Below are 14,697 nucleotides of genomic sequence, written 5' to 3' on the forward strand. Positions count from 1 at the left end.
TTTAAATATTTCATTTCAAATTCTTTTATTTACAATTCTTTTGTGTATAGTCTTTATCAGATTGAAGTATTGATGTTACAGCTGCCTCATAAAAAGAATTTGGAAGTTTCCCTTTTTTCTTGTGCTCTTGTCTTTAAGGTTTAAGTATAATCCTCTTAGAATCCTTTTTTTGTATAGTGAAACTGTCTTGGGCTTCTTGGTGGGTATTTCTTTGATAACTTTCTCTTTTTTCCTCTAAGATTTGTAATGTTTAAACTTTCTCTGCTGAGGTCAGTTTTGGTAAATTACTTTTTCCTAGGAAGTTATTCATTTCATCCAGGTTTTAAAACTTACTTGCAGAGTTGTGCAAAGTAGTCTTTTATAACTTTTAAAAACGTTCTTTATTTCTGTAGTTATTTCTCTCTTGTCATTTCTTTTTTATTTGTGCTTTCCTCCTTTTTTTAATTCTTTTGATTCTTTTTCTCCAAACAACTAATATTTTGACTTATTAGTTCTACTAGTTTTCTGCCTTAGTAATTTCTGCTTTTACCTTTATTACTTTCTTTCATTTTTCCCTCTGGCTTTTTTGGGGCAATGGGAGTGGTATTTAATTTATATGGATCCAAATATTCATGGATGAATTTTCCTTTAAAATTATATTGATGTTTTAATTATGTCCAGTAGATTCTGATAGCTAGTGTTTTTATTTTAGTTCATTTCCTCTTTGACCTAAGACTTGTTTGAGGGTATTGTTCCAGGTGGAAGGGCCTTTTTTGTATATTATTATTAATTTCTAGTTTTATTTCATTATGATAAGAGACCTTACTGAGATTTTCTCTGCCACCTGATATATGATTGGCATTCATGAATGGTCCATGTGCACTTGAGAAGCAGGGGGAATTTTCTCTTATCAGAGTGTATGACTTGATAGAGATCCCTAAGATCTAGTTATTGATTATGTTGTCTAGGTCTTTCATGTCTGTGTTTATTTTTTGTCCACTTAACCTGCTTTGTATTAAAAGAGATATATTAATGGCCCCTTTTATATTTCTGTCTTTCTCTTTGCATCTCTTGTAGTTTCTGTTTTAAAAAGCTGGCTACCATATTTTGGTACATAGATATTCATGACTAATATAATTTCATTATGAATTGTATCTATAGGTTTATGAAATGAACTTCTTTATCTTATTTGGTACTTTTAAGCCCAAATTCTGCCTTGTCTGATACCAGGGTAGGAATCCCCGCCACCTTATTATTTGCATTTGTCGGCTTTAGGACTGTGTTATGTAAGAGCATTATACATTCTGTTTGTTGCCATGTGACCTGTGCTGCCCAGCTCTGGGAAGAGTGCACTTCCCCTCCCCATCGAGCCCATCCTGGCCTATGACTGACTTTGACTGAAAGAGTGTAAGTGGAAGGGATGCATGCTCTATCTGAGCAGAAGCTACAGGGACCATCCCGTGCTTCTGCCATGGTTTTTTCTCTCTGTCATAAGAAGAGTGCATACCAGATTGGGCTGCATTCCAGAATAAAAAAAGATGACCCACAGAGAAAGAACCAGCAGAGTCACGGCCAGCCTGCTGAAACAGGTAAAGTGAGTAAGAGAGAAGCCTTTGGGAGGTTTTGGGGTTTTTTCTTGCTAGAACAAATCTAACAAAAGCTCATTGATAAATTTGGTATACTTTTGACCATCTCTCTATCTTAAGCCTGTCGGAATAGCTTTATTTTAATTGTCTCTCTCGATTTCTCATATTCAGCACAGAGTTGGGTTTTGCTTTGTGAACGAATCTAAAAATCTTCAGGCCATCTACATTATTGGTATGACTCGTATATGATTGGTTATTAATTCTGTCATATTTTGTTATATATTTACTATATATTTATGTATTACGTTTCATTTGCAATTTTTCTTCATATGATCTCTTTTCTTTCCTTTTTATTTAGGAAATTTTGTATTTTTGTTCTACTGGTTACCATTGTACTATGAGTCTTTTTTAATAAGCTTTGTTCCTTTTCCTTACTTAGGCCCCTAGTATTTTGTCTGTTCTGGAAAATACCCATTACCTATGTGCTAGTCAGTGAGTATATTCTACTTCCCCCTTTCTCCAAGGGGTGTGTGTATGTGCGCGCACACGCATGTGGAGGAGAGGATTCAGTTATTTGTACTTTGTCAGAACAGACATTTTCATATTACTTTTCTACCCTTGTCCCTTACTTATTTTAGTCTTGGATCTATAGCAAAACATATTCAGTGCCACCACCACCAGTCTTTTTACTGATGTTCCCTAGTCATCTCTTAGTTAGAAGTTACTGCAGTGTGCCTTGAATTCTTGCTTCTGTCAATGGTGCATAATGGATGGCTTGGCTGGCTATACAATCCTTGGCTCACACTTTTTTTCTCCTTGAGTTTCTTGAAAAATGTTGTTCCTGGGTGTAATCTGAAGCTAGCCCCCATACACTGAGGGCAAAGAGAAACTGAAGAAAGAGGCAAATCCCTCCAGATTGGTAGGTGGTGGATTTAATAAGCAAGGGCACTTATTTATGAGGCTTTCTTGGGTGGCCACAAGACGAGTAGCTCTCTGCACCCACCTGCCAGAATCTTAAGTTTATATAGAGGCCTTAACTGGGTTGAGTCACTTATACCAGTAAGGTGTAGCTGAGACCACCTGGTTATTGAGGCCTGTGTGCCAGGCCCTGTGCTGGTCCCTCTCCTCAGAGCATCCGTCTAGTTAGTGGCTAAAGTGGTGTTGCTCATAAATAGGAGAAGGAGCTGGTGGGGTTTTCCCCTGAGGGTCCCAGGCACAACTAAAACGATCCCTGTGTTCAGTCTTTTGACAAAGTTTGATATCTCTTCAGGGTATTCTGATGCTAGAGCTGAATTTCGTCTCTAGTTCTGCTTTCACATCACAACAGCACTGTCACTGTTGCTTTATATGCTATTTCTACTCTACTGTCTTGTGATTTTAGAAGCAGCTCTGTTTGTTTCTCTGCAGTTGCCACCTTTTCTTCCAGGAACATGGCATGATCGGTATGCCATTAGTCTTCACGAAATCTACTTTGAAGGTAGCAGTTAGCTCAGGGCTAATCTTCCTAAAAGAAAAAAGTTTCCCTCCTCCCACCCACAGTTGTAAAAGAGCCTGTAGTATAGTTGGCAGTGTTTTACAATGCTCCAAAATAGTTCTATTCAAGATGAGGACAAAGCAAGACTTCAGATTATTTGAAGATTAATTAGTTTTTAAAAGATCAATGATTTGTCTGCATGTAGGATGTCATCTGAGCTCTTTGAAATAACGGGCTATAATTTTCCTGGGTTGACTTTTTTTTCCGCCAGACATCTCGATGGGAATAGGCAGGATGGGGTAGTGCAGAGAGGCGAGGACTTGCAGGCCAGGCTCAAGGCATGCCTCTACTGTTCACTGGCTCCTGCTGGGACATGTTGTGGTTGTGACCATCTTTTCTCAGTGGAACATGGTGGGGGTTGGACACTGTCACATTTTTTCCAGCCCTGAAGTTTAATATTCTTTCCTCAGCATTCTTATCTCCTCATGGGCAAGAACTTTCTTTGGTATTTTCTAACGCATATTGACTTCAGTGAATGTTTCCTGAGTAAGCATGACCAAGAAAAGGAGAGAGTCGGCTTTGCCCCTGGAATTGAGAGGAGGTGGTGTCGGCTGGGGCTGCATGGTGGGGTTGGGCATGGGGGTTGGTTGTGGTGGTTTGGGGGTGAGGGAGTGTTGATGGTGGTTCTTATGCAGGCCGGTCACTGTTTTCTTTCATAGTAGAGAAAGTGTTTTCTCCTTCAAGGTCAGGATACCATAATCCCCCAAAATAATTGGGCTCATTTTGTGGTCATGTACTTATGTTGTATCACTATAATGTAGGTTCCCTCACAGAGACTTGTTTCTGTTTTCAAGGATCTTCTGTTTCACCACAGGGACTCTAGATAACAATCAGTCGAATTATTTGAATGTGAATTCTGAATATTTGCCCTTAAAACTTATAAAAGTTAACTTTCACAATATAAAACAGTATACATTTGGAGTAATTTCAAAAGTACATTTTTTCATGAATTGTTAAAGTTCTGTTTCTGACAAGTGAGTTTCTCTAGTGCTTTTAAAATGAAAATATTTCTGGTGATTCTGTTTTAGTAGAGGTGAGGGTCTTGAGTCTAGCAGGGTTCATTCGTTATTTTTATAAAAAGACCACTGAACTTGAAGTCAGGTGTCACCACCACTGACCTTGGCTGGATGACCTTGGGAAAGCTATTGACCTCCAGATACAGTTTTTTCTTCTGTATAATGGAGATAGTGTCTTTCATGGTTGTTGTATGTGGAAATATCCGTCATAAAACCTAGCATAATATAGGCGTTCTATTATTCCTAGCTGAATCTATCTCTGAAAATAATAGGATAGAGTACATTTTAATTAAGCTAGTTTTATTTGGAAACCTTTAATAAGAATGATTGCACTATAATTACAGTTCAGAATTCCTAGTACGCTTTAGAAAAAGAAGAGACAAGAAAGTGACAAGCCTTTGTTAGCTCTAAGGAGCTATGACTAAGATTGAAAACTCTCTCATGTTAGGAATTTTCCATTGGGGAAATTATCTAATTGTATTTTTTTAAAAATGTGGATTTGAAGTGATGAAAAAGGGACATGAAGGTGTGAGAGAAGGCTTTGGTTATTCTGACAGTTTGTGGATGTGATTGTTGCCATCCTGTCATTCAATGTGTGACATAGCACCTAAAGATGTCTTTGGGGAGGGGGGATACAGCTTTATTGAGATATAATTCACATACCATACAATTCACCCATTTCAAGTGTCCAATTCAGTAGTTTTTAGTATATTCACAGAGCTTGGAGCCAACACAACATTCAATTTTAGAACATTTTCATCTCCCCAGAAAGAAACTATACCCTGCCCCTCCATTTTTCTCTAGTACTCCTAGCTGTAGGCAACCAATAATCTGTTTTCTGTCTGTGAAGTTGCCTATTCTAGACCTTTCATATAAATGGAATCATACAATGTGTGCTCATTTGTGACCGTCTTCACTAAACATGTTTTCAAGGCTCATCCATGTCGTAGTGTCTATCAGTACTTCATTCCTTTTTATGGTCCAGTAATATTCCATTGTATATATATATACCACATTTTATTTGTCCACTCATCAGTTGATGGACATTTAAGTTCACTTTTTGGCAATTATAAATAATGCTGTTGTGAACATTTGAATACAAGTTTTTGTGTGGACATAATGTTTTCATTTCTCTTGGGTGTGTACCCGGGAGTGGAATGGCTGGGTCATATGGTAACTCTGTGTTTAACCTTTTGGGCAAGTGCCAAACTGTTTTCCAAAGCAGCTGTACCGTTTCACATTTGTACCTGCAGTATAGGAGAGTTCTGGTTTATACATCCTCTTTAACACTTGTTATTATGTCTTTTGATTCTAGCCAACCTAGTGGGAGTCAAGTAGTATCTCATTTGTGGTTTTGATTTGCATTTCCCTGATGCCTGATGATGTTGAGTATCCTTTCATGTCTTTATTGGCTATTTATGTATCTTCTTTGGAGAAATGTCTCTTCAGATCCTTTGCCCATTTTTTAATTGAGTTATTAGTGTTTTTATTACTGAGTTGTATGAGTTTTTTGTATTTTCTAAATACAAGTCCCTTGTAAGACAAGTCCCTTATCAGATGTACAAATATTCCCTAAAGTTTGTATGCCTTCAATACATGGATCTAATTATAATAATCATCCTGATTGCGTACCTATTCTCAGTCAAACCCTGCATTGGAAACTGTTGGATTATTTCTTTTGATCTTCATAATAACCCCAAAGTATAGGTCATATTATTTTCAGTTTACGCATGCAAAAACGGAGGCCCAAAGAAGTTAAAGAACTAGCCTAGGGTCAGTTAGTAGTTACTGCCTAAGGCGCAAGTCACATCTGAGCCTAAATGTATGCCCAGGTCGGCTGCGCTGGGACTCAGCTGTGCGTACCCCTCTGCTTGACTTTGGAGCCTATGTGAGTTCCTGGCATAAACATATGCATTCGCTCATATTCATATTGTGCCCACTCTCCAAGGGTCAGGCTTGACCCCTCCTGTCTCTTAGTCCTTACGGCCTACTCCACTCTGAGTTCCTCATTATGTGTACTGCACAGTCTACTTTGTCTTGGTTCTTTGATTATTTTATGTTTATAATGTAGAGAGACAAGATAGAGAAACATCATTCATTGAGAGGCCTTAGCTTAGCTTAGTGAAAACAAGGTTGAATTAAAAAACTGATGGAAGTTAGAGAGGATTATTTTTGCCTTTATGTAAGAAGAAATTTCTAAGCAGCTAAAGCTGTCTGTCAATGGAATCAGCTACCTGGTGAAGAGCTTTCCAGAACAGTATGCACTGAAGCAGCAATGGAATTCCTCCTCTCAAGATGTTGAAAAATGCATTTCCACATAGGGTGAGGAGCTGGACCCTGAGGCCCCTTCCACGTTGGAGAAGGGCTTGTCCCCTGATAGATAATACAACTGTGAAACAGCATGGTGCTTTCTCCTATGCTGTGGCTTCAGGTTTTGTTTTTGTTTTTAAGTATGAATAAACATAATGTTAAACTCTTGGAAATTAGCAAGGTAAAGATGTCCTTATCCTTCAAAATTTAATCTCCTTTGAAAAATGTACTTCTGATTTCTCAGACTGACTTAAAACTTCAGTTTTCATGTGTGGAAAGGACTGTGGTTAAGGACGTGGGCTCTGGGGTCAGCCAGGTTTGTGTTTTGAGTCTCAGTTCTCTGGCATCCTTGCCGTGTGACCTTGAGCTCGTTATTTTACTTTCACATGCCTCATCTGGAAAACGGAGATAATATCACCACCTTTTAGCAGCTGTTAAGATTCTGTAATGCTTATCTGGCACATAGTAAGTGCCCATTAAATGTCTGTTATTTGAGGGAGGGAGGGAGGATTAGGGACATGGATGGTTGTTATGGTGAAACTTAACCTCATTTTTAAATTTTTCTTAGAGGAAACACAAGAATAGAAGAAGCTTGTGAAATGTATACCAGAGCTGCAAATATGTTCAAGATGGCTAAAAATTGGAGTGGTATGTATAAAGTTTTTGTTTGTTTACATTTCAGATAAATAACTTTAAATTCATTTTGAAGGAGGAAATGACTGGCTGCATTCCCCTTAGAAAAAGACTGCTGGCTCTGAGACAGGTGTCAGTGCTGAATAACTGGTGTGGCCTCTGTGGGCTGGGAGAAAAGGACCTTGATCTAAGTGAACAAAACCTGAAATCCTGGCTAAAGTTTAAGCACAGACACTATTTCTGTTTTAGTTTTTATAAACCACTTAATACAATAGACATGTGGTAATTAAAAAGTGTTCAAATTACTTTGGGGGCCAGCCCTATGGCTGAGTGGTTAAGGTTGTGTACTCCGCTTCGGCGGCCCAGGCTTTTGCCAGTTCGGATCCTGGGTGCAGACGTGGCACCGCTCGTTAGGTCATGTTGAGGTGGCGTCCCACATAGCACAACCAGAGGCACTCACAACTAGAACATACAACTATGTACTGGAGGGCTTTGGAGAGAAGAAGAAAAAAAAGCAAAAGATTGGCAACAGATGTTAGCTCAGGTGCCAATCTTTAAAAAAAAAAAAATAACTTGGAATTAAGAAGAGTAATCTTTGCTTCTTACTAAAGTGCTCAACTAAATCCAGTACCATAAGGATTGAAAACTGTAGTAAAACTCATTGAAAACAAGTAGGGTAAAGAGAAATGTCTGCTTTTCTTTACCTAAACATTGTTTGAGAATTTCTAACCATTCCTTACTCTGAGAACAGCACTGTGATAACTGATTGTGGTTCCATTGAGAAATGTGACAGTGGGGGTGTTATTTATATAAATCCCATAAGACTCATCATTCTTTAAAGTAATGCCTTTCCCAGTGAAATTACACATAACAAAATCAACAGAATTGTTCTTTTTATTCATCTGAGAGGGGATTGCTCTTTCTAACACTGATTAGAGAAACAAATTCATCCCCTACCCCTGGAAAAAGAGGCTTGTCATGGCCCAGCGATAGGGTGTTTCTGTAGAGAAAATGGAGAGGACTTTCAGCCAGAGCAGGGATGGGTCTCTAGCCCAGCTTGCACCTGCTGCATGATCTAAAACTGGGCCATTGCCCTCTACAAGGCCGTTTCCCCATTTGCTTTTTCCCCCCCGAGCCTTGATGAGCTATAACTGACACATAACATTGTGTAAGTTTAAGGAATACAGTGTGTTGATTTACTCATTTGCTTTTAAGGCTGACACTAAAATCATTTCAATGAAGCAAATGCTGTTCAACTAGATGAATCTGAAAGGTCCTTTCTGGCTCTAAAATTCTTTATAGGTTTAGTTTTGAGTAAAAAGGAAATGTTATGTTTTCAAAATGCACTTAATGCTTGAATTATAATGTGTTGAAAAAAATGGAGGAGAAAAGAGTATTGTCTCAGCATTCCCATCTTTTGTTCAGTTCCTGTAATCATAGGTAAAAAGTGATCTTATCTAAAAAGACCACTTATGTATTTTATCTGGTGACCAGATGTTCTAACCGTTGGAAATTCCATTTCAGAAGGGCTGTTAACATTTATATAACGCAGGAGGCTTTGTGTCTTCCCCCATTGAAGTCGTCTCTTCCTGGGCTGACATCTCCATGCTTCTGTACTTTTCTAGTTTGTTTTAATGAAGAAACCAAAGTAATCCTGTTAAAACATAAGTCCAATCATGTCATTTCAAATAAAATCTGAAGTCCTTAACAGTGGCCTTCGCAGACCTACCTGATCTCCCCAGTCCCTTCCAGTCTCTGACCTCATCTCCTACCCACTCCCTTGGTTCACCTGGCCCCCTCCTCAGAGCCTTTACATGTGCTGTTCCGTCTTTCTGACGTTCCCTTCTCCAAATAGAGCATAGCTGGTTCCCTGCTCCCTTCAGGTCCTTCTTCAAATGTTGTCTTCTTTGTGAGGTCTTCCCCGGCCATCCCTTTTAAAGATAGCAGTCTTCTCCTTCTGGGAAACCCCCTTCCCCTTTCTACAGTCTAACCAAAATAAATGAAATGTATTTATTCATTTATGTTGTTTGTGTGTTTTTATTATGTGCTATCCTTCATTAGAATGTAAACCTTAGAAAGCCAGGATGTTTTTGTGTTTCTTTTCTGCTATATTTGCAGCCCCTGGACTAGTGTCAGCAACATAGTAGATGATGCCTGCAAGATAGTAGATGCTCAGGATATTTGTGTAGTGAATGCATAAATACTAGGTTTTTTAGAATTATTTCCATGTTGCAGTGATGGTGATCATAACACCACTGCATCTCTTGATAGTTTTAAAAGTTCTTCTATAAAGATTAAGCTAACTCATATGATAGTCAGTTTTGAGAACTCATCCTGGCAGGCTATTAAACCAGTTTTACCATTGAGAAAATTGACCCTGAGAAGTTGTGTGACTTTGGTTTAAAATATGCCCCTTTAGGGGCTGGCCCAGTGGTGTAGCAGTTACATTCACGTGCTCTGCTTTGGTGGCCCAGGGTTCACAGGTTTGGATCCCGGACGTGGACCTGTGCACTGCTTATCTAGTCATGCTGTGGCAGGCGTCCCACATACAAAATAGAGGAAGATGGGCATATATGTTACCTTAGGGCCGATCTTCCTCAGAAAAAAGAGGATTGGTGGCAGATGTTAGCTCAGGACTAGTCTTCCTCAAAAAAAATTAAATAAAATATGCCCCTTTAAAGACACTTCCAAGTTTGGAGAGGTCCAGCTGGCATTTGTTAGCAGTGATTGAAATGAGTGCTCAGAGTGAAAAAGTCAGCCAGCAGTTAATTTTGGAAGGTGGGAGCACGAAATTTTAAAATTAAAGCTCTTAGTATTGCCTGGGGAAAGGAGATAGCCTGGGCGAGCCTGGATACTATGGTATTACACTCATCCAGGAATGGATGGACCATGATTGGTTCTGGGACAGTCAACATAGAGAAACTGTGTAAAATGAAATTACTGGTGGAAGAGGGAGGACGTGTGTAACTGGAGCCAGGCTGTTCTAAGCACTTGACTTGGGAAATCCGAATTATTACTAGACTCTTAGGCAGAACCCATCAGATTAATGGTTACCAGAGGGGGGTCAGGGGGTGGACACAAGGGGTAAAGGGGCGCATTTATATGGTGACTGACAAATAATAATGTACAACTGAAATTTCACAATGTTATAAACTATTATGACCTCAATAAATAAAGTTTCTGAAACTAGCATAAAAAAAAGAATATCACAGAATCTGTTGTACTTAAGAAACGGTTTGTCATAAACATTCAGAAAAGTACAGAAAGTAGTGGCAGATGCCTAAGTACCCACTGCTGGTATTAAACATTTACTTTAAATTTCTTTTTAAGAAATAAAACATTCAATCCCACTAAAGCTTCAGCTGCCATCCCTTGTCCTAACCCCTCTCCAGAGGTAACCACGTAATTCCCATTCAGGTTTCTGGGCTTAGCTGAGGGAAAAGAGGCAGGACAAATTCCTGAGCCATTCTGCCCAGGTTCAACTCTTGTTCTGTGCAAGATAAAAAGAGTACCTAGGCGGTTTTGAAAATATTTAACCACCAGCATGACACAGGCACTGATCAATCAGAGAGGACACTAGCTCCCAGCTGGAGCTGGGACTGCAGAACTCCTGCAGTCTGCCAGGCTTTAACCCTTACACTGGTGAACCATGAGGCTGGGAGTCCCAGAAGAGAGGCCAAGGCTGCTGGCAGTGTAGTGGGCAGGCACCTGGGGTACTTGGGCAGCAGCTAACTTCCAAGTGGCAGTTTAGGAAAGTACCAGCTGACTAGCAGCTCAGATGGGCTCTTCTCAAAGTGCCAGCTCTTAGTTTCATTGATCCTTTCTACTGTTTTTTTTTTGGTTTTGGTTTCATTTATTTCTGCTCTAATTTTTATTATTTCTCCCCTTCTGCTGATTTTGGGCTTGCTTTGTTCTTTTTCTAATTCTGTTATACATAGTTTAAGATTGCTTGAGATTTTTCTTGTTTGTGAAGGTGGCCTGTGTTGCTATGAATTTCCCTCTTAGGACTGCTTTTCCTGCATCCTGTATGAGTTGGTATGGTGTATTTTCATTTTCATTTGTCTCCAGATATTTTTTGGTTTCTCCTTAAATTTCTTAAATGATCCATTGGTTGTTCAGTAGCACGTTGTTTAGTCTCCATGTATTTGTGACTTTCCTAGCTTTTTTCTTGTAGTTGATTTTCTTGTAATTTCATAGCATTATGGTTGGAAAAGATGCTTGATGTGATTTCAGTCTTAAATTTATTGAGGCTTGCCTTCTTTCCCCACATTTGGTCTATCTTTGAGAATCTTCCATGTGCACTTGAGAGGAATGCGTATTCTCCTGTTTTGGGATGGAGCGTTCTATATGTATCTATTAAGTCCATCTGGTCTAGTTTTTCATTTAATTCCACTATTTCCTTGTTGATGTTCTGTCTGGATAAGCTATCCGTTGATGTCAGTGGGGTATTAAGGTTCCCTACTATTATTTCATTACTGTTAATATCTCCTTTTAGCTCTGTTAATAGTTGCTTTATATACTTTGGTGCTCGTGTGTTGTGTGCATAAGTATCTATAAATGTTATGTCTTCTTGGTGAAGTGTTCCTGTTATCATTATGTACTGCCCCTCTTTGTCTTTCATTGCTTTTTTATCTTGAAGTCTACTTTGTCTAATATAAGTATGTCAACACCTGCTTTCTTTTATTTGCCGTTAGCTTGGAGTATCGTCTTCTATCCTTTCACTCTAAGACTCTCTTTGTCCTTAGAGCTGAGATGTGTTTCCTGGAGGCATATTGTTGGGTCTGATTTTTTTAATCCAGCCAACCACTCTATGTCTTTTGATTGTAGAATTCAATCCATTTACATTTAGAGTGATTATTGATATGTGAGGGCTTAATGCTGCCATTTTATGAGTTATTTTTCTGCTTGTTCTGTATTTCCCTTGTTTCTCATCCCGTGTATTTTGGACTACCAGTTCAGTTTGGTAGATCTCTATGATGGTTTTCTCAGTTTTCTCTTTATCATTTGTGTCCCTGTTCTGAATTTTTGTTTAGTGGTTACCCTGAGATGTGTATAAAAGATCTCATAGATGAGGTAGTCCGTTTTCTGATAACCTCTTATTTCCTTAGTCTAAGCAGCTTCCATCCCTTTCCTCTTCCCTAAGTTATTGTTGTCAAAACTTATTCCATTTTGTGTTGTGAGTGTATGGTTAAAATGAAGTGATTATATTTATTCTTGATGTTTTCCTTCTCTTTATCTTTAATGTTATATTTAAGTGTTTGCTAACCTGTTCTGATAGAGAGCTGCAGTTTTCTGATTTTGTCTGTCTCCTTGCTTGAGGCTTTGTAAACACTTTTATTTTTTTTCCAGTATGAGGACCTTCTTCAGCATTTCCTGTAGGCTGGATCTTGTGGTGATGAACTCCCTCAGCTTTTGTTTATCTGGGAAAGTTTTTATTTCTCTATCGTAGCTGAAGGATATTTTCACTGGATAGAGTATTCTTGGCTGAAAGTTTTTGTGTTTCATATTTTTGAATATATCATTCCACTCTCTCCTGGTCTGTAAGGTTTCTGCTGAGAAATTTGCTGAAAGCCTGATAGGGGTTCCTAAGTAAGTTATTTTCTTCTGCCTTGCTGCCCTTAATATTTTTTCTTTTCATTGACTTGTGCCAGTTTTACTAGTATATGACTTGGAGAAGATCTTTGTACCTTGATATAATTAGGAGTTCTGTTATCTTCTTTTACTTGTATTTCCAGCTGCTTCCCCAGGTTTGGGAAGTTCTCAGCTATTATTTCTTTGAACAAGCTTTCTACTCCATTCTCCCTCTCTTTCCCCTCTGGAATACCTGTAATCCTTATGTTGCATTTCCTAATTGAGTCCGATATTTCTCAGAGACTTTCTTCATTTCATTTTAGTCTTAGTTGCCTCTCCTGTTCCATCCGAAGCATTTCTATATTTCTGTCCTCCAACCTGCTAATTCTGTCCTCCATAACATCAGCTCTGTTATTCAAGGACTCCAGATTTTTATCTCATTTATTGTTTTTCATCTTCAACATTTCTGATTGGTTTTTCTTTATAGTTCCAATCTCTTTTGTGGAGAATTCTCTCTGTTCATGAATTTTGTTCCTGATTTCCTTGAACTGTCCATCTGAATTTTCTTGTAACTCATTGAGGTTTTTTTATGGTAAGCATTTTGAATTCTCTGTCATTTTTTAAATTTTATTTCTTTTTTTCTTGAGGAAGATTAGCCCTGAGCTAACTGCTGCCAATCCTCCTCTTTTTTGCTGAGGAAGGCTGGTCCTGAGCTAACATCTGTGCCCATCTTCCTCTCTTTTATATGTGGGATGCCTACCACAGCATGGCTTGCCAAGTGGTGCCACATCCGCACCCAGGATCCAAACTGTCGAAACCCAGGCTGCCGAAGCGGAATGTGCACACTTAATAGCTGTGCCACTGGGCCGGCCCTGAATTCTCTGTCATTTAGGTTGTAGATTTCTGTGCCTTCAGGATTATTTCTGGGTTCTTCTCCTTTTCCTTCTGGTCTAGAGTATTAATACATTTCTTCATACTATTTGATGGGGTGGATTTGTGCCTTTGCATAGTGATGGTATCTGGTCGCAGATTCCACCTGCCACTCAGGAGCTCTGTATTCTGAGCCTGCTGTGATCCCTGGTGTCTGTGCGTTTACTTTGGAATCTATGCTGACAGGGCCCATCTGCGACTACCTGCTCACAGCTGCTGCTTTTCTAACTTACGTGCGGTTGTTCTGGCCAACCAGCCAAGCTGGAGTGCTTGGTGGAGGGAGGAGGCTTTCCTTTCCATGTGTGATCCCAGAGCCCTTCTGGCTCTGCCCTTGCTATCTGCCCTCCTAGGGTACTGGCTTGATGAAGAGACCCCTGCAACAGCTCAAACTTCTCCTGTGGAGCTTCCCCACAGCCTGTGAGGGAACTTGGAGAGCAAGGTGTTCCTGTGGAGAACTGCCTCTTCCCTCTCTTTTCTCAGCGCTGTGCAGTCCCGCACCCTAGATAGCTGCCAGGGAGGGAGAGGACCTCTCCTCACATCCTTCCACTTCCTCCTAGGGGTCCAGCACCTCCACCTGCAGACGTCTTTGTGTTCTATGACTGCCCTGTGTTGGTTTATGAATGTCCTTGTCATTGTGTCTGAGGGAAGAGCTCGCTCTGCCATGATGCTGACGTCACTCCCCTTTTGTGATATTCTTAATCATGCTCTTCCTAGTGGAGCAAATTATTTTCCCTCCATTCCTGTTGATAGTGACTTCCCTATTGCAGACCTTACTGAACTTTGTCTCCAGAGGCCTTTGTGCTCCCCAGTCCGTGGGGCTCATTTTTCTGAGGACTGCCGTGGCACTCTCTCTGAACTGAGAAGCTCATGATGAAGTGGATTCATCCTCGTCCATGTTTCTCATGTTGACGTTTAAAGCCTCCTGAGCTGGCCTGACATGTCTTCCTTTGCCCCAGCACATTCATGCCTCCTCCAGCAGGCAGCAGAGGCTTGTCACTGGCCTCCAGTTCCAGTCCTTTCTTGCCTTCCAGCATTTGTTCCTTGTTCGTGTGACTCCTCTGCTAGGGATTCCTTCCCTCATTCTTTTCTGCTGCTCAGAATCCATGGTCCCTGATCCAGGCCTTTTCTGAAAAATTTT

General features: G+C 39.8%; 1 protein-coding gene across 2 annotated transcripts in view; it reads left to right on the top strand.

The window, feature by feature from the left end:
* NAPB (NSF attachment protein beta) overlaps positions 1-14,697 on the top strand; it is a 45,127-nt gene that overhangs the window by 3,599 nt on the left and 26,831 nt on the right. For both annotated transcript variants that reach the window (XM_023625999.2, XM_023625998.2), the window contains exon 2: positions 6,994-7,073. Coding sequence is in view for 1 of the 2 variants with exons in the window: in XM_023625998.2 (XP_023481766.1) it covers positions 6,994-7,073 (80 nt within the window). In the remaining variant the exon portion in view is untranslated. The remainder of the gene's footprint in view (positions 1-6,993; positions 7,074-14,697) is intronic.

The sequence above is a fragment of the Equus caballus genome, chromosome 22, assembly GCF_041296265.1.
Source record: "Equus caballus isolate H_3958 breed thoroughbred chromosome 22, TB-T2T, whole genome shotgun sequence".
Lineage (NCBI taxonomy): Eukaryota > Metazoa > Chordata > Mammalia > Perissodactyla > Equidae > Equus > Equus caballus.